Source organism: Poecilia formosa, unplaced genomic scaffold (genome assembly GCF_000485575.1).
Source record: "Poecilia formosa unplaced genomic scaffold, Poecilia_formosa-5.1.2 Scaffold228, whole genome shotgun sequence".
NCBI classification, from domain to species: Eukaryota; Metazoa; Chordata; class Actinopteri; order Cyprinodontiformes; family Poeciliidae; genus Poecilia; species Poecilia formosa.
This window is the reverse complement of record NW_006800167.1, coordinates 448,037-467,407: the sequence shown is the minus strand read 5'-3', so window position 1 is coordinate 467,407 and position 19,371 is coordinate 448,037. Positions and strand designations below refer to the sequence as shown.

The following is a 19,371-nucleotide window of genomic DNA, read 5'->3' as shown; positions in this document are numbered from 1 at the left end:
ATATACAAAGACGCCATATTGGATTATGAAACTCTGAGATTTATTTGTAAACTCATACTTTTGCACTTGGGAGTCAGACTTCAGGGGGTGTCCTTCCTGGTAGAGGTGGGGGAATTGATTCAAAATATTGTTACTAAATTGGTATCAATATTGGATCAATAGTAGCGTGATAAGATCAATGCACCAGTTTTAGATTCCCTCTTAAATGTTATTTTATTTTTATGTTGTTTTTCAACTTTACCTCAATTTGACTCAAATGGAAATTTGATTTACACTTTATTTAGAAAAAAAATGCACACTGATTAGCTTAGATATTCTATTGTCTATGTGTATTATGTTAATATGTTACTAAAGTATTTTGTAGACACCTAGAAACTTGGTCCAAATTCTATCATAGGGTTTTATAAAATAATCCAAATGAAAAACCATAAGAACAGCTAAAGGGTTGATGTTATATCAAATTTAATTAAAAAGCATCAACATCGGTATCAGTATTGGCATCACTAGCCTTGATTTATTTATATTGGATTGATACTGCCATGTGCAGTATGGCGCACCTCTACTTCCTGGAACCTTAAAAATACCAACTTCAGTATAAAATTAGAATCTGCCATAAAATTACCATCATATCATAAAACTGCAGTTATAGAGATGCATACCATTCTGGCCTTAAAAAAATCTTTCAGCTCATTCAGACTGTTTGATCTTATTAAATCCCATTTTCTACTATATTCTGAATTTAGTAATTGGTGTTAATGTTTTCCTCAAAACCTTCCCCACAACTCTTTCCAAGCTATTGCTGTGAGACTGATAGTGAATTCACAGATGTCTAAACAGAAAAAAAACTGGCCTAAACACCCCACCTTATGTTCAGACATATATGACTGTTTATGTTCACATGACTGCCCCAGCTCAACTCAGGACTAAGTGTTCACGGAAGTATTACATTCACCAACACATAAAGTAGCACATCCAGTTTCCTGCAATTTTGGCATTCCTGGAAAATACTGCTATCCCACAGAGCCACAGCGAAGCTTGGTTGTTATGAGGAGAAAAAAGAAACAGAGGTAAAACCAAATGCAGAGTCAGCTATGCTTCGAGCTAAACCAGTCTCTCAGTCAGACAGGCATGTCTAGCATTAAAACTGACAAGTGAACATTTCATTTGACACACACAATGGCCAGAAAATGTTCTGGTGAGAAATGATTGCATGTTTTGTGTACCAAAATACAACTCTGAAATTGGCATTTTCCTCACATCTCCATAATTAGCTTTTCTTATTTTCAGAAAGCTATGGTCTTGGAACATCTTTATTGTAAAATGGAGTTTTACAATAACTGTTGTTCATGCGGCATGTCCTTTTTTTATAGTCAGACAGGTTTCCTTTCTGCTAAAAAAAAACAAAATGTGTCCTCCATTTTTGCGGTCCTTTTGCAGAAATTTAATTTGGATAAAGGTCATGATAAACGGTGTTTATGCACAATCCTTATAAGGCTCGGCAAAACTGAAATTAAACAGTGAGAGAGGAGAAACTGCTCAGAGCCCAAATTAAAAAAATGAGGTAATTGTCTAAATAAGCAAAAGGACAAAGAAACTAATTTATGTTTCTAAAGGGCAACTCCATTGCTAAACCTAATTTCTTATCAGGTAACTGTTCAAATTCCACTTTAGTTTTCAATCTAAATTAATGAGTCTATTAACAACAGCACACAAAAAGCAAAGAACATTTATAAATTAAATTTCAATGCATCTGTGCAGACTTTTTGAAAGACTATTGAGGAAGGATAAACAAAAGCTGCTTCTGTGATTAAATTGTGCATGCCTCACCTTTGTACTGATTGTAGCACAACAAGGGTAATGATTTTTATTTCAATTAACGTAATCCACCTTTTTTTTTTTTTTTACTAGCCAACACCGGTGTGAGGAAATGGTTTTTAAGGATTGAAATTAGCCTCATATGCTTTTGACTGGTGGTTGCCAGCAGGTGGCCAGTGTAGTAAAAAGAGTGGAGAAACCATGAGGGGCTGGTGTGAAAGAAAAGACATTCATTCAATCAGTCATACTTTTTTTCTACACAGCAATTATGAGTAGTCTTTTTCCTCCGTAGACCGGCTGCTTTTATGTTGGTAGGAATGGAGAAGTGATTTAGAGTGCCACTTCACTGAGGTACCTCTTTCAACTAGGCTCCCTTTAAAGAATTCAGCGCGGAATAATGAATATGTCTGAGGGTTGCTGTTTGAATGCTGGGAAAGTCTTAGCTGTAACACTTTTCTAAAATAAAAACTAGAAGGATCACAGTTTTTCATCCCAAAAAACATTAAAAAGTCATGGCCACAGCAAGCAATCCGAAAAAGGGGGGAAAAAAACCTGACAGTCTCAAAACACAATTGATACCTTTAAGAGAACAGGGATTTTTAATAAAAGCACAGAGAAAGAATAGACTTTTAAGCATCATTCTGAGTCACAGCTTCAACAAAGGAAAGTTGTTTTCTCCAGTAACTACTGCAATCAGAGTTTGTCTCAAATTGCTGAGGGGGCAGCAGTAGCAGTGGTGAAAACAGATCCATTCTCTAATGAAAGTAGGAAAGGTGACATACAAAAAACTTATTATGGCCTATCATCACACCCCACTAATGGAAAATGAAAGGGGATCAGATAAGAATTTAAGAGGCAGACAGACCAGCAGACAGAAAAGGAAGCCCCCCTGCTCATGTCACCTCTGCCACTTCTGCAGGCGCTTGTCAGGGTTCATTTCCCCCACAGCTGCCAAGAGACCCCTCTCGCTTTTCTGCTGGAGCCAATGGACCCCCACAAAAAAAAAAACAAAAAAAAAACATACAGAGGTACAATTCTTAGCAGGGACCCTCTATGTTAACTCAAAACTGCAATGATATTTGTAAATTATTATCTGGTGAAACATTCTGATATAACCAACTGAAAAGATTTATTACTTAAACATATGATAGAACAGCACAGAAAACAATAAATGACTAACTCCTTAAGCCAAGAAAACCTCACTTTACTCCACACTGTTTCCTATTGCAATGCACATACTGATTACATGGCATTTCAGAAGCAACGTTCAGATTATCTTTCTGTTTAAGAATGTTCTTCATAGTCAACTGAAAAGTACTGACAGGAAACAGATGAATGAAGTGGGCGCACCAATATAGTGCCCCTGATCCACCACAGGAGGTACTAATAAACCCCTAATCACTATGAAGTTGAAGGGGTAAAACAGGATTAGGAAATGAGCAAGACACAGAAACAAAGCAAAGAGTTCATCTACCGCAACAGGAGTGCAGAGAACGGGAGGAATACATGGTTAACCGTTGACTATCTGATTTCAGATATACGTATAACATGTTTAGGATGCTTCATAACAACTTTGCTTCTCTTGAAAGCACTGAGTATAACTGAAAGGCCAGCTTGATAACTGTAACACAGCTCTGCTATCGGAAAAAATTCCCATCAGGGTAAATCTCGAACTCATTTTCTTAGGCACTGCTCAGGTGAATGGTGAAAGTTGTAAGCGACACCTCTTTGGTTCCATAGTCCCTGCTGCACGGTCTGTAAGCACACACGGCCTGGTATATCAGAAGATCAAACTGTGCGATGAAAAAACTAAAAGTGATTGATAGATTGGTTGATTATTTTAAAACTGAAATGAACCCAGTTATGTGATAGTGGTAATTCATTGTTCAACATGCCCCCCAAAAAATTTATAGACATAGATGAATTGCTTACCTGGTGATTAAGTTGTATATAACACAGTGTCAGATGCTTATTAAGGTGATGCTGAAATTTTAAACAGATTTATGTGATGGGGTATTAAAAATGTCTCTCCCTCATTGTCACTGATAAAATTTTGTAATATTGGCTTTCATCCTACATTTATGGATTCAGAGGTGATGTTGCCAACATCTTGTCAAATGACCATGCAGTAATTACTGGTTCATTTAATTAGTTTCCTAATGTCACGGAAATGATACACATATTTGTAATGCAGTGCACAACAAAGAATGTCTCCTCTTGATACACACATGCAATCTGCAGAGAACATAATCTAAAATGAGTAGCATAAAAATGAAATTTAGATTGAAATGGACAGAAGTAATTAATGCAGGATATAAGACTAAGAATACCACATTATGAGAATTGCATAAGCAGTTAGGTCCCTGTATATCATTGAATTTGTTGTGTAATAAGATCATTTGACCTCCACACTATTTGTAAAACTTGCAAAAGTAGGCAGAATCCAGATAGCAAAAAAGTAGACTTAAATTAGTAATGGCTCATAATGCATTTCAGTTTGTAGCTCAGTGTTTGTAAAATACGGTTTTCCATGTCATATTTGACTTACCCAAATATTTTCTACGCAGCCGATCTTCTCTATTGAATTACAAAATTGACTGCTGCTAACTTATTTTCAGTTATCTCTGGACCTCCCTGATCTGATTATAAAATTATTTAAAAACCAAGTGATGTATAGTGGAACGTGACAGAAGAGCACAGGCGCAGAACTGTGGAGCCAGATTTCATTGGAATAATCATAAACTGCTGTGCTGGTGACCCACAGAGTAAAATAAATAGAGAAACTTCAAACCTCTGAATTAATGATCACAATGCCCTTATTGTAAAGGGTTTTTTTTTTTTTTAACCAGAGCTGTGGATGGAAAGGGGACAGACACAGTGAATTTCCTCTACTGAGAAAAAAGGCAGTCATCTGATGTCTTGCTGTGATGTTTGGATGTAAAGCTGGCACCCTGAGTAAGAGCAGTCTGTTCTCACATGGTCCGCCAAATACACATGACTGCAACAACTAGGCATGCCAAAAAAAAAGCCTAAAAGCAGTGCCTTTCAGTGTCTACCTCACATTTAACCAACCAATTTTGCATGGTCTGGGAGCAGCAGTGAACATAGTGACCATGGCTCATGAACAAATTTTTAGTAGTTGGTTTGGTGAATTTTTTTTACAACCAGCTTCAGAACACCTTGGAAGTCTCATTGAGGTTTATAATTGAAGTCAGAAGAATCGGAACGATGCTACCTAAAAGGAAACAGACATTTCTGTGGCTTGTTTGGCTGTGAGAGAGTGAGAAAAAAGAACACTTTTTTTTTTAAAGCAGCAGGGCTAACCAGAGTACTTTATAGAAGAGCATGTGCTGTAAAAAAGCATACTCATGGTCAAAAGAAGATGTGAAAGTCATTTCAAAAAAGCACACTCCCTAACAATTTGGACTTTGTTTTTAAAATAACAGTAAAACCTTTTCTACACCCCCACAACACCATGAATATCTGCTTCGCAGATAAAAAGAAACAAACTTTTTGCAAAATGTTTTTTTATATGTTCTTACACTTCTTAAAGAAAACAATAAAATATACAAGATCTGTAAACTACATATCAAAGTGTTGTAAAAGCTGGAAATTATATGATCCCCAAATGTCTGATTGGTGCAAAATTAACTTGTGTACCATTGCTCTTATAAAAAAAATATATAAATACATATACACACACATAAATTACACATAAATTACTTCAGTGACATTAACGTCCAATGAACTTCTGTCCCACTGTAATATCTGCCTTTTTCCATTAAAATTGCCAGACATAGCTAAGAAAACAACATTTCTGAGGAAACAAAACTACAGCTGAATAGAGAGGTGTAATTTGTCTGAACTTTAATTAATCTTGTCGTCTGTGGCCATTTTTTTTTCACAAAGAGCAAGACTAATTAAGTTGCCTTTTAAAAGTGACATAACATATAATTCTTTAGATAAAGCCCCGAATTTGTCTCTGCCTGTGTATGTGAAAAACCCTTTTGTGTCCGAGCTGACAGGGTACTTTAAACTGCCCCTGTTACCCTGGAAACCTTTCGAGAGGTGAAAAAAAGGACAGCCAAAATGGAGATCATCTTGGCCTAAAATTGCAGGTAAATCCTCAATAAGACCATCCAATTTCAACAGCATTACCAATAAAAATAATTTGCCTCAGAGGAATGAAAGGTCACAATAAACTAACTGAAATATTGTCTGTTATTGATTCTATGAATTTACATTAGTTTTGTCTTTCCAGAAATCTTTCCTGCGACTTGAAGGCAGCACCTTTGGAACTCAGCCTATAACTGCAGGAGTTCTGATTAACATTAATCTCTCTACATACTTTAACTAAAATAAAAATCCAGAGAAAAAAGTCCTACCTGAAGAATGCAGGTCCCTGGAGCTGTGTTCTCCTTGATGGACACATTGTAGAAGTTTTTCTCAAAAACAGGCTCATTGTCATTTATATCCTGAAGTAAGATGTTAACCACTGATGTAGAAGAAAGGGGAGGTTTTCCTCCATCTGTGGCAACAACAGTTATACTGGGACTAGGGTTCTTTTCATAATCCAGCTGGGATAGAGTGGTAATAATGCCTGTGATGGAGTCTATACTAAACCAGCTGTAGTAGCCACTTGGATCTTGCAGGATGCTGTAGTTAATATCTCCATTTGGCCCCTGGTCTTTATCTCTTGCAGTAACCTGCAACACAAAGCTGCCTGGGAAGACCACTTCGGGGATCACTTGTCTGTACACCGGCTGATCAAAAAGAGGAGGGTTGTCATTGATGTCAGTCACCTGGATGACAAAGGAGGACTCCGCCCGTAGTGGGGGTGTGCCCGAGTCTGTTGCCATCACCCTCAGTTCATAGGTGTCCCTCTCCTCCCGGTCCAGAATCTGGTCCACACACACAAGGTATATGATGCTGTCTTTTGTTGTCAGGCCAAATTTTCCATCTCCTCCTTCTAACGACACATTCACATTGGCATACTCTCCGTAATCTGGGTCGGTGACTGAGATCCGGGCTACATACTGGCCTGGCTGTGCACCTTCGGAGATTCTAGGAGACCCATCCTCACTTAAAAAGATGATAGTCATGGTGGGCTGGTTGTCATTGTAGTCTCTGACATGAATGGTTACAAAGGCATTGGTCACTTCCGGATGGGTTGCATTGTCTTGAGCCTGGACCACGAGCTCATGGACTCTTCTCATCTCAAAGTCCAGCGGCTTGTTCAAAGTGATTATCCCGGAGCGAGTGTCCACGACAAAGTACCGGTCGGGGTCACTTTGCCTCCTGTTGATTTCATACAGCACCAACCCATTATCGCCCTCGTCAGCATCTGTTGCAAACACCTGGAGGATGTTGCTTCCAGGCTGTAGATTCTCAGATATGATCGCATGATAGCGGCTCTGGTTAAAAACAGGAGCGTTGTCATTTATATCTTGTACAATAATATCTAAAGTCATTTGGTCAGTTCTTTTGGGTGAACCGCCATCAAAGGCCTCTAAAGATAACGTGTAGGTTGATCTTTTCTCTCGGTCTAGAATGCCATTGACCACCAAGTCCAGGAAGAGAACCTCACTGCTTCCCCTCCTTGTCTCCAAGGTGAAGGCCTGGCCAACATTTCCATCCTTGATAAGATAACCCTGTGTTGTGAACTGTCCTTTATCACTGTCCACAGCTGGCTCGAGAGGAAATCTAGTGCCAATGGCTGTCTGCTCAGGAATTTTAAATGTCACTCTTTCTCGGGGAAACTTTGGAGCGTGGTCATTTATATCATTTACGTTGATAGTCACTTCAACAGTCACACCTGTCATGGTGACTGCAATGAAGCTGTATCTGTCTCTCAACTCCCGGTCCAGGACTTTGGCGGTTTTAATTATACCCGTGCTTTCATCTATGTCCAAATCGCTGCCCACTCCAGTGCCCTCGTGGTCAGAGATGAAATACAAGGAAGCCGTGACACCAGGAGGAAGTCCAGCGCTGATATCACCCACAACTGTGCCAGCTGGTTGTTCCTCATCTAGCTGTAGCTCAAGGGTCCCACGGACAAAAGATGAATGGAGTGTTAAAAGCTCGAAGGCCACATACACAGTTAGCACTATCCTTCTGCTAAACCACCCCTCAGAGTGCAAAGGATCCATTTTAGACTTTCCAAAACCCTTGGCAGCTGTCTTCATCTTTGCTTCTTCGTTTTAAGCCTGAAAAAACACAAAAAGAGGGAAACCTGAGTCATATCGAAGTGTCACAACACCAGGAACCAAGAAAATATTTACTTAATATTTCTAAGGTATTTTAAGAAAAAACAGGAATGTCCTTAACACCTTCTCATATGTTTTTTGGCCGATTTCTCTACCATAATACAGAAAAGGTCTAGTATATAAAATTTTCCAACACGTCTTAGCTCAGCTAATAAGTCAGCACCTTGTTCCTTCTTTAAAACTCGTCTTTTCTGTGGAAGCAGCCAAAACCCAGACCACAGCATACCCCCTCAGAAAGGGAGTCTGGGGGTGTTTCATGCAAAGAAGGTGAGAAAATCACATTTGCCTGGACAACCTACACGTTTTCTGGAGGAGCATATTCACATGTGAAGCAGGGAGTGCGTGTTTCTGTTGCATTTGCAGTGGATATGAGAAGTTTACACGCCACCTTTAATGTGACATGTGTCCTGCATTAAGTGAAAGAGCAATAAATCTGTTAGAAGGAAAATGTAATAAAAAGAGAAGCTGCAATAACCTGATTACATAAGTGCATACCCCTTAAACTAATAATTTGTTGAACCACATTTTGACTGAAGTCCAGCCTTCCATACTCCACCAGGCCTTCAATTATACAGAATCTAAACAACCATAAATAATATTTAGCTGCAAAAGTCAGCTAACCTTGACTTTCATTTCCATCCTTTAGCTAAAGCCACAGTTTGCAAAGAGGTTACAAAGAACCACCATAGGTACAAGGGCACAAAAAAAAATATTTACCGTGGTACATTAAAGACGATCTTTCAATAGGTTGTCTTTACAGTACAGGTGTAAAATAACCCTGTATTATTTGGTAAATGTGTGTGCTGAACTGACAGGGCTGTACCCAATATTTTTTTGGTACAAATAATGCTGTGCCTCTGGATTTGACCCAAAACCTTCAGAAAGCCGAAGATGAAGAATGAGTTTATTGTTCAGCCTCACTGTGAGTGCAAGCATTTGACAAAACCCAACAAAATGACTTCGACAAAGAAAAACAGAGTACAGAACAAAATCCAATCGAAAATCAGTGTGGTCACCTGGAGACGGCTGTGGCAAAGAGATGTCCTCAATCTACTTTGGAAAACTTTTGCAGGACAGAGTGGGTAAATATTGCCAATTTAAGTTGCGAGATGCCGACTGACTCTTCTAAAAGAGAGGCAGGATGCTAAAATTGTCCTGGTTTTGTGTTCAGCTTTATTTTGGTATTTCATAAGCCATTTCTAACATTTCCTGAAAGCAACTTCAATTTCTTGCCTCCTCGCACAGCTCCACACAGTTTCACCTTATTTACTCTTGAGCGTAAATATCTCTCAGTTGGTCAGATCACAGTGATTCAGGAAGATGTGAGTTGTGTGGGGGAAAGTGAGACAATAGAACATATAATGTCTATTTGTAGCAAAAAACCAGAAAGCAAAGCAGGAATAATCAGTATTGAAATGGATAAAGAACAGTGTAATCTATTAAGACCCTTTGATGTATGTTAAAAATATATATTTTTTGTCATTTAAAGTTAACCAGATTACTTAAAAATATAGGGTGTTTTCTTTTTGTTTGTTTTTGGGGGTTTTTTAACCTGTTTTTCTTGATTCACATTCCATATTATAACTAACCACCATTAAAATCAAGAAGATGATCATCTTATGTTCATACAAGCCTGTCTCTCTGTCATCTGCGTTTTAAAGTAAAGCTATTTATTTTTACTTGGCTGTCTCATGCCTGCGTTTGGGTCTTACTCTAGACCGTTACATAACAGACATTGAATCAGAGGTGGTTAAAAAAAGTATAACCTTAAGTATCCACAATTATGCAACCAAGTTGTTACAACGTATTCAGTACACATTTTCCCTCTAACAGATTTTTTTTTAATCGTTTGAATTGCACAGGATACATGTTCAGTTTAAAAAAAAACAAAAAAAAAACACTTTTTGCTACCTTAAACCGATTTTAAAAACAGATTTTCCATAGCAAAAAGCATCCACGAAGAATTTGGCATTGCACCCACTCCACCACAGACAATCTGTAACTGAGAATGGGAGACACTGTGAAGCTGTGTGGAAACAGTTCAACAAGATAGTCACCATCTGCTGAATAATCCTGAACCACTAAGTGTTTGGCACACAGAAAATTATCATGTCTTTTGAATCAAATGGAGAAACTGGCTTCCCAGTAGTGTGCGGTTCTGTCTAGATTGAAGTAATTCAAAACTACTTTCCTTGTTTTCAAAGAAAGTTCTACTTTAGCTTGGAGGAAACGTATAAAGATGAACGTAACACAGGATTGAATTTCTAAACAGCAAAATTTCTCAAGAGAGCTTTCCAAGACTCCCCCCAGTGGTTTAACAGACGCATACATGGAAACATTCACAACACATCTGCGTGTGCGTGCATGCGTGCGTGTGTGTGTGTGTTTATGAGTGTGAGTGTACCCACTAAATCCCTCCCATGTGTCTGTGAGCGCAGTGTGGTGATCTGTCTCAGCCACGGTAGTAGCGGTGTGTTTGAGTGACAGAGTAGTAGGCTACAGCAGAATTGAAGGGCTCCACGCAGTCTACCTCTTTCCCTTTTTCTGGCTCGACAGCATTATAATTGAGGTCCTCTGGATGTTGGCCATATGTACACAAGATTCCAGGCCTAATTTCAGTCTGCCATAATTCAAAGCCCACAACACAGAAAATGCTAACTTTTAATGTAGTAAATTCCATTTCATGTGAGCAGAGAGAAACCTATAGGGTCTTGTTTTAAAGTATGTAATTTGATAAAGTGTTGCGAGTGGCTGTCTGTAGTTAGCAACGAAACTAACTTTGATCCTAATGTCCTACATTAAGTTCAAATTCATATTTCTTTCAAGAAGACAATATAAACTCCACATAGCACAACCTTAAAAGTCAAGCACTAGAAATTCACCGTTACATTCCATCACTTGGATTGCCTTGCAAGTTCTCCTCTTGGCAAAAATATATAAGCACACATCCATGACAGCCTGAAAATCTTGACTCCGCGTGAACTTTGTAGTCTCAGTATTGATTTACTTTACAGCAACACTGGGGATGAACTTCAACATCCAAAGCACAAAAGGGAGCATTTTAAGGCCCACATCTTTGACCAAATGCCACGACTGAAATAATGCATTTTCTAGTTGAGCTCCAGCCGTGGACCTCTGCAGAGCAGTTCAGCCTAATGGATATAGCAGACACAGCTGGGTAAGACAATTGCACAATACCAAGTTTAGTAAAGTGTGTGGTTTAAAAAAAATATATAGAAAGAAAGGAAAACACATTTTTGTACTAATGCCAGTAAGTACACCGAGGGAGAAACAAACACTGGTGCACAAACATAACGGCGATATAAGTTTAGTTTCTGAAAAACAGAACTCCAAAGTTAGACTATTTTATTAATGTAATGGTGACAAGAGGCAGTTCTGTAAAATCAACTCTTTGTAAAAGTTCTCTCATTCAGAAAAACACAATATTCACAGATTATGTTTAGTAATTCCCACTCGAACTTATCTCCATGTATCAGAAACAGTAAACATGGACGAAGGTGCTCTGGTAGGCTAAGATTGATTAACCCAAATGCAAAGTGCTCTCCATCCATCCATTTTCTTTACACCCTTGTCCCTTAGTGGGGTTGGGAGGGTTGCTGGTGCCTATCTCCAGCTATTGTTCCAGGTGAAAGGTGGGGTACACCCTGGACAGGTCGCCAGTCTGTCGCAGGGCAACACAGAGATAGACAGGACAAACAACCATGCACACACACATTCACACCTAGGGACAATTTGATTGTGGGAGGAAACTGGAGTACCCAGAGAAAACCTACACATGTGCAGGGAGAACATATGAACTCCATGCAGAAAGACCAGGGAATTGAACCCAGAACCTTCTTGCTGCAAGGCAACAGTTCTACCAACTGCGCCACTGTGCAGCCCCGCAAAGTGCTGTGTGACACTAAAACTAAACCTTAACACCAGTCACAGTGTGAAACATGGTGGTAGCATCATGCTGTTAGGATGCTTTTCTGCAGGATGAACACAAGCTAAAGACAAGGCAACCCTTCACGAAAACGGTTCTTGAGCCTACAAAAGACTTGAGACAGCACTATCCTGGAGGCCAGTGACCCTAATCAGACAGAAATATCTGCAATGGAATACTTTAGCTTGAAGCGTAATCATGTGTTAGATTGGCCCCATGAAAATGCAGACCTAAATCTATTTGAGAATTTGTGGCAATGTGGTAAAATCTGCCTGACCTCCAGCACATCACCACTTATTCGTGCTCTCTTTGTTCTTCCTCTTCTACCCACCTCACTGTTCCCTCCTTCCGCCTCAGCACCATGGGGAGCAGAACCTTTTCTCACTCTGCTCCCCAACTCAGGAATTATCTGCTTCCTGATATCCGCAATATTGACCCTTTTCTTACTTTTAAATCACAAGTAAAGTTGCATCTGTTCTAGTTGGCATTTTCATTGTAATTTCTTGTTTGATTTTTTTTTTTTTTTTTCTTCAGCATCTGTTTTTATTTTTGGTTTATTCTTGCATTGTTTTGTCCTTGTAAAGTGTCATTGAAAGGAACCAGCAAATATAATGCAATTGGCAATAAAAGGAGAGAAGAGTCAATGACATTTAAAATGAATTTTAATGTAATAATAAATTAAAATTAATTTTCATTGACTCCATTCTCCTCTGACAAAGATGAATGGGCAGAAATTGCAGCCTCTAGCTGTCCAAAGCTAGTAGAGAAAAGACTTGCAGCTGTAATTGCAGTGAAAGGCAGTGCTACAGATATTAACTCATGGTGATCTGAGTACAAATACATGCTATACTTGTTCTGATCACTGATTTTTAAAAACATGCACTATTTTCCTTCCACTGAATAGTTAAATTCCACTTTGTGTCGATCCATTACAAAATATTCTAATAAAATTCATTGAAGATGGTGGTTGTACTGTGACAAAATGTGGAAAAAGTCCAAAGCAATAATTACTTTTGCAAGGCACTGTACGTGTGTGAGATTGTTAGTAATAACTTTAGCAGTGGTCCCATTTTTCTTCCTAAATCCTTTAAACTAAGCCTGTCAACCAAACAATACCAAAGCTGTAGGTTTGAAACAAATATCTTTCTGAGCACTTCTTTAGATGAACTGAATTGAATGCTGAAAACATCAGGGCTGTGATTCATCTTCCTCTCTGTTATTCACACCTCATAATGGAAAATGTGTTCCATTTTGCTCAGAAAGCATATTCACCAAAATGTACCTGACTTCTCAGGTTTCTCTGAAGTATTATTTACGTCTTGCGCTGCTGTAAAACCAAACACGTCTCTGGTTAAGCATGTTTCACTAAAAACAAAAGCAAACTTCTGTCTCTCACCTGGAGCAAATACAGACACTGAGTGTGATATAACGACACACACACACACACACACAAAAAAAAAACCTTTTAGAATTTGGAAGTAGTGGAAACTGCTGCTGCACATGAAGCTAAAACAACTGTTTTGCAAAAGACCCAACTTCCAAGATATAACATTTGATCTAGTAATATGCATTTCAGGATTGTCTATACATAGTTGCAAACATACATATTTTTAATCTTGTGTTATGTCTGTAATTTACCAAGATCATTTCACTTACTCGGAGAAGAACAGCTTGAGGTCCAGCAGCATAAATCAAAATACAGCAGAATATTCCTCAAAAGCAAAGGGGCAGCTGACCTACTTTAATAAACACAACTAAATTTTTATTATCATCAGACTAAGAGGGACAACTATAGTGACAGACTTTGTAAAATGAGCATGTCAGAATTCCAGTTAACTCAAAGAAAATGTCTGTGGTTTCGAGACCATGCCAGCCAAGCGAGGCTCAGAGGAGCCATAATGGAAACCACAGACAGAACAGCAGATTGCCTGGACATGAGGATGACAGGCTTAGCACAAAGCAAACTAAAATGCTATGAATGTTGGCCAAACTAAGTGCTGCGTTTCTGTGCCTCGCATTAGTCTTTAAAACCTCGCTCCGTGTGCATGTAAAAGGAGCAGGAAAAGCCATCATGGGCCTCCACATGCATGTGTGCTCCCCTGGTCATAACAAACACTGTTTTGAAAAGGCACACTTTCTCTTTCCCCCCCACCGGCCCTCTCTGAGCCCTTTAGCCCGAGTATATGAGGGTGCGTGACAAGAAGAATCATCTTCTTACCACATCAAGAGCAGCATGGGTCTGTTTTACTATTTGTTTAAAATGTTCTAGCTAAAATAATAATGATATATTTTAAAGTGAAAGTGTTTGTCACTGCACTGGCAGCAGCACACAGTACTGCATCAGTAAAAACACATGTGCATTTAGTTAAAGTACCAGTGATGCAAGAAGACAACAGCTAAAACAAAAGGTCGCCGTATGTGAGAATACTTAAAGGGATAGTCCAGGGTTTTCTGAAGTGACATTCTGTTATAAACATCAGGATGTCTACCTGTAATAGATAACTCCCTTGGCATTTTCGTTTTGTCTGAATCCAGATTAGATGGCTCCAGGAGCTGAAGTTAAACACTTGTTAGAGAAGGGAAAGGACCAAAGTGGACGTCCACCATATTAAAACCAACCTGATCTCCAAACATCGCAGTGGTTTATGTGAACACTACTTTATGAAAAGTCATCACATTTGAAATGAGTGGTTATTTACACAGGAAACTGAGGTCGGCCAAAGTGTTCCACAAATGACCCTCCTGTGTGAAAACGAATTCTTTCCACTCAAAGAAAATTAAGGCAATGTAAAAACAAAAAAAAACAAAAAACTTAAACCACTATAATAATTTTCCTTCGTACATCACCTTACTTTTATATCGTAGAGTTAGTCTGGCTGGAAAAAAACATGTTTTCCACTATCAGCATGTGTTTCACACTGAAAAATCATTAGTGCTGCACAGCCTCTGACCTTTATATCCCATGAAACAATCACATCAGTGTAGGTAATTGCCCAAGCCTGTTGATGCTTAGCATTTGCATAAACTGTTTTGACTATTTCTTTTAGATTTTGTTCACAGGTGGCCTTTATTAACACCAAGCCAAACGGGGAAGGAAGTAGCAAGAGGAGAGGACGGATATGAAGCAAAGTCTAGAGTCGGAAGTCGAACCCTGGACTGTTGTCTCAAGGAATAATAGTCTTTGTATAAGGTACTTCTGCTCTACTGCTGAGCTTCTCGTTAACCTGTGCCATGACGGTTTTAAGAAGAAAGTTGTTTTAAGACAGAAAAAGTCTGGTAGGGTCTTGTCTCCTCCTGAGCTGTTAAACCCAACTCCAAGACCAACTATTTGGTTTAAATGAAGATGCCAAGAGAGTTTTGTTTTTTTTCCTAATGACTTGCTTGTTATGTTTTTTTTTAAAAAAAAAAAACAAGTTCACAATCCTGGACAATTTTTAAGTACTTTTTAGAATTCAAGTACTTTTAGAATTTAAAAAGTTTCTGGAGTGGAAAAGCTGGACATCTCCAGAGACTGAATATGGAACAGTCAGTTTTATGAAAAGCTGTGTTAAAACACTGACTTTATTCAAGCAGGCTCTTTTCTTTTCCAGTGTGATTTAAACCTAGTCTGCATGCAAACATCAGCAGAAAGTTCTGGACTGAAGTTGGTGCTAAGGTTTTGTTATCTGTATGAACACGACTAAGCATATTTGTCGTGGCCAACTGCACCATAGCAACCCACGCAACCACAACTCGGGTGCGAGGTGATGGAACCCTGTGGAGGTTTAATGAATTTGTTAATTGAGGGAAAGGAAGAGCCCATTCACGGTTAATGAACATAAGTCTGCCGTCACAGTCATTGTGCCGTCATGTGGAACCGTTTGGTTTGGGCTCAACTGGCGCAGGAATGAGGCGTAAAAAGCGCTGCAGCGGCTGCAGCAGCTCCGAGGACAATAACTTCATGCTGCACAGTTCGAGAGGAATGTTTTCGTCTCTGGGGGGCTTTAATCACAAGCGACAAAAACGGGCTGTAAATCTCTCGCTCTCTCTCTCTCTCTCTCTCTCTTTTTTTTTCCTTTGGCCGCTCTTCAAAGTATGGGCTGTGTGCGGGACTTTTGTAATTTTTACAAAGAGTTAGAAGTGGGCAGTGCCTCTAAACAAAAATGTCTCTTTTCAGAAAAATCTAGGAACTGTTATATCGAACTTTTTCAAGTTAAAAGGAATGTTTCAGCCACCTAAATGCTAAACAAAAGTTGACATAATTCTGTTTTGCTAAGTTTTCACAAAAGCATCGACAGCAATCTAATGACCATTCTCACATATTTAGACTGTACTGACAGTCACAATAAGAAGATCCTTACTGTGAATGATACTCACATTCATCTGTTCCTCTGTGCTGTTTTTCATGCAGAACTACAATATATCCACACTCTTATAAGTTCCCCGTTATGAAGCACAAAGTGAAAGTTGCATCCATCCCAGAAAAAAAAAAAATAATAGTTGGGTCTCCTTCTTCAGTGAGTAGCCTGAGGAGATCTTCTCTGCAGAATTGGTTTCTTTCAAGAAATCCTTCTCAACCTCTTTCGGATTTCTTCACGGAAAGTGAAAATGCAAACTTGCGGCAAACTTTCCTCATCCAGGGGACGTTCTCAGCTCTGCGGCAGCCTCTGCCTGTCTGTCTGTACGGCTGCAGACACACTGCTGCGGCTGCTGCGCGCTAACTGAGACCAAGCGGTGTGGGGGCCGAGCAGTGGACGTCCGTCTCCAAAATCTGATTTATTCAACACGTGACGGGCTGCAACCTCCTGCTCTTCTCCTCTTCAGCGCTGCTGCTGCTGCGGCCGTGATTGCTTTAAGGAGACACCGCAAGGAGGCAGTCCAGGTTTGTGCTGAACTCTGGTGCCACCAACCTATCCAAAAGAGAACTGTAAGTCACTTTATATGCAATTATTTCAAATACAAACCAGTAGAGTATCCCCCCCCCCCCCCCCAACATGCACTGTTGCGTCCAAATATATTAGAATATCATAGGATATTTGATATTCAAATCTTATGCAGTTCAAATCTTATGTATTTTCCCCTCATATTTCAAGTGTTTATTTTTGTTTATCTTGATACTTGTGGCTTACTTAAAATAAAACAATTATATGTGAGCAGGAGAGAGACTTATGACTAAAATATTATTTGAAGGACATGTTATGACACTATCTGGCAGTTTTCCTGTAGTCTTTGACACCTTTCACAGAGAGGGTAATTCACACAAGGCCATGGCAAACGAAGTTGGCTGTTCGCATACTTCTGTATCCAGGCATACCAAAGAAATGTTTAGTAGAAGGAGAAAATATGTTGCAAAAGGAGCCAGGTGCTACCTGGACAAAGACGAAACAGGGCTAGACTCTAACTTTGATCCAAAGTCCTCTTTTCAAATGATAGTAAATATTGAAATTCAATTTAAAATACTCAATATCCAGTAATTAAATTACTGAAGGAAAAAAAAAGAACTTAAGTGCCTACTGACAACAACAACCACACTGTGTTGTTGATGATGACGTATGGATTTCAACAGCAGGAATTCACAAACAATACAGTTTATTTATTTATTTTTTATTTTTTTATTTTTCAAAACCACAGTGAAGAAAATAAGCTAACAATTCCACTTTGTTTATGGGTGCATGTCATCACATGAGTCGAGCTGAACAGCTGCCTTTAATAAATATTATGGAAGATGGTAAACTTTTAACAGATTTTCACATAGATTTTGAAAGACTATAGTTGCATAGGGTTCATTCTTACATATCTGAGTGAAAGTTTGACTCAGAGAACTGCCCGAGCCATGATGACAAGTCTTCAAAACTTTATTGGGTACAAATCTCTTTGAATTTTTACTGACCTGTGTATATTCACCACCACTGTTTGTATCACCTGAAACTGTTCTGTGATGTGGAAGAGAACCTTCAAAATAATAATGAAACTAGAGTCAAATCATTTTACGAAACAGCCTAAGATCCTGGGATCCTAATGCTCAATGTTTACACTCGCACGTGAAAATGGCTGTAAATAGATGCACAACCGTACAACCATTCCTCTTTGGAAAGGAGAAGTAGAGCCTCCTCCCCAATCAACAAGTATGCAGCAAGTAGTTTCTGGATGGTCAGTGCAAACACTTGTCTTTTCCAGCCATCATTGTACAGCACACACAATGACTGCTGTTTTGTTGCAGCTGAAACCAGCTGATCAAACATTCTGGTGCTCCACTTGGGTTGCTAGGCTAGGGTTGGTGCTCAGCTGGGGTTACTAGGTAACAACGTGGCACCAGTTGATTGTGATTTAACATTTGGGAGGTTTTGGAAACAGCTCATTTTCCAGACACCAAAAAATATTAACTTGTAGCCAAAAACTCAAAGCAACTGGGTGGTTGCTTTGAGTGCTTTGGCTATTTTTAGACGCAATTAAGACCCAAATAAAGTATAAAAATGTGCAAAACGTGAATTTGGCATGATAGGTACTCTTCAGGTTTGTTACGACGATGCTTTATGAGTGGTGAGAAACTGTAGCACAATGTGATTGTCTATTTTGAGAACTGCCCAGACTGGTGACACAATCAATTAAATTATTTTTAACATGAGAGAAAAACCTTCAAGAAACTTATCAGACACAATGTAAACAACTGTAATGTAAAATAATGGCTCTGGCTTAAGGGCACTCAGGCTCTTTTCCAAGGGTTAATTTACTGCTGCCCTAATATCCTCAACAAAAACACAGCATCACGAGAGGGCCCAGCCATCATATACAAAGCATTTTCCCTCAGATGTTAGCAGTCAAGGAGCCCCCTGGGGGTATTTTTCATCTAAAGTCTAGAAAAGAAACAAAGCCTGCAACTTTTCCTGGGATCTTGTGACTCTTGAAAGGCGCATCGGCTGCATCATCTGTCAGCTCCCTGGAGGAAGCCCGCTTTTATCTCCCGTAGTGCAGGAGTCATAACCGTGCCTTGCTACCTTGTCAGTCACTGGAAGCATTAAAACAGACTGAACCTGTGCCATGTTTTGTTTCGAGCTGATAAATGAGAGCACAACAAAGTGCTATCCGCCGTGCCAGTGTCGCACTGAGGAACATCTGATACCGTTTGGACACATCTTCAGGATTTATGTCGTGATCACAAAGAAAAAAACATCATACTTACTCTTGGCTAAACAAAATAAAATAGTTTGATTTATAATAAACAAATCCAATGACAGTACACATGATTTAAAGCAATGATGCAGATGTATTGTTTTGTATGCTGTGAATAGGAAAACCAAGCCATAAATGAAAAGTGGTTGGACAATGTGTTCCCTGCCAGAGCACCAGATTTTTTTTCAGCTAAAT

At 39.1% G+C, this 19,371-nt stretch overlaps 1 protein-coding gene across 2 annotated transcripts in view; it reads right to left on the bottom strand.

The window, feature by feature from the left end:
* Nucleotides 1–16,879, bottom strand: part of LOC103149447 (protocadherin-16-like) — a 99,792-nt gene extending 82,913 nt beyond the window's left edge. For both annotated transcript variants that reach the window (XM_007568620.2, XM_016679975.1), the window contains exons 1-2: nucleotides 16,384–16,879; nucleotides 6,201–8,021 (exon numbers count right to left, since the gene is read on the bottom strand). In XM_007568620.2, coding sequence (XP_007568682.1) covers nucleotides 6,201–8,000 — 1,800 coding nt within the window. In that variant the 5' untranslated portion in view covers nucleotides 8,001–8,021; nucleotides 16,384–16,879. The remainder of the gene's footprint in view (nucleotides 1–6,200; nucleotides 8,022–16,383) is intronic.
* Nucleotides 16,880–19,371: the final 2,492 nt, after the last annotated feature.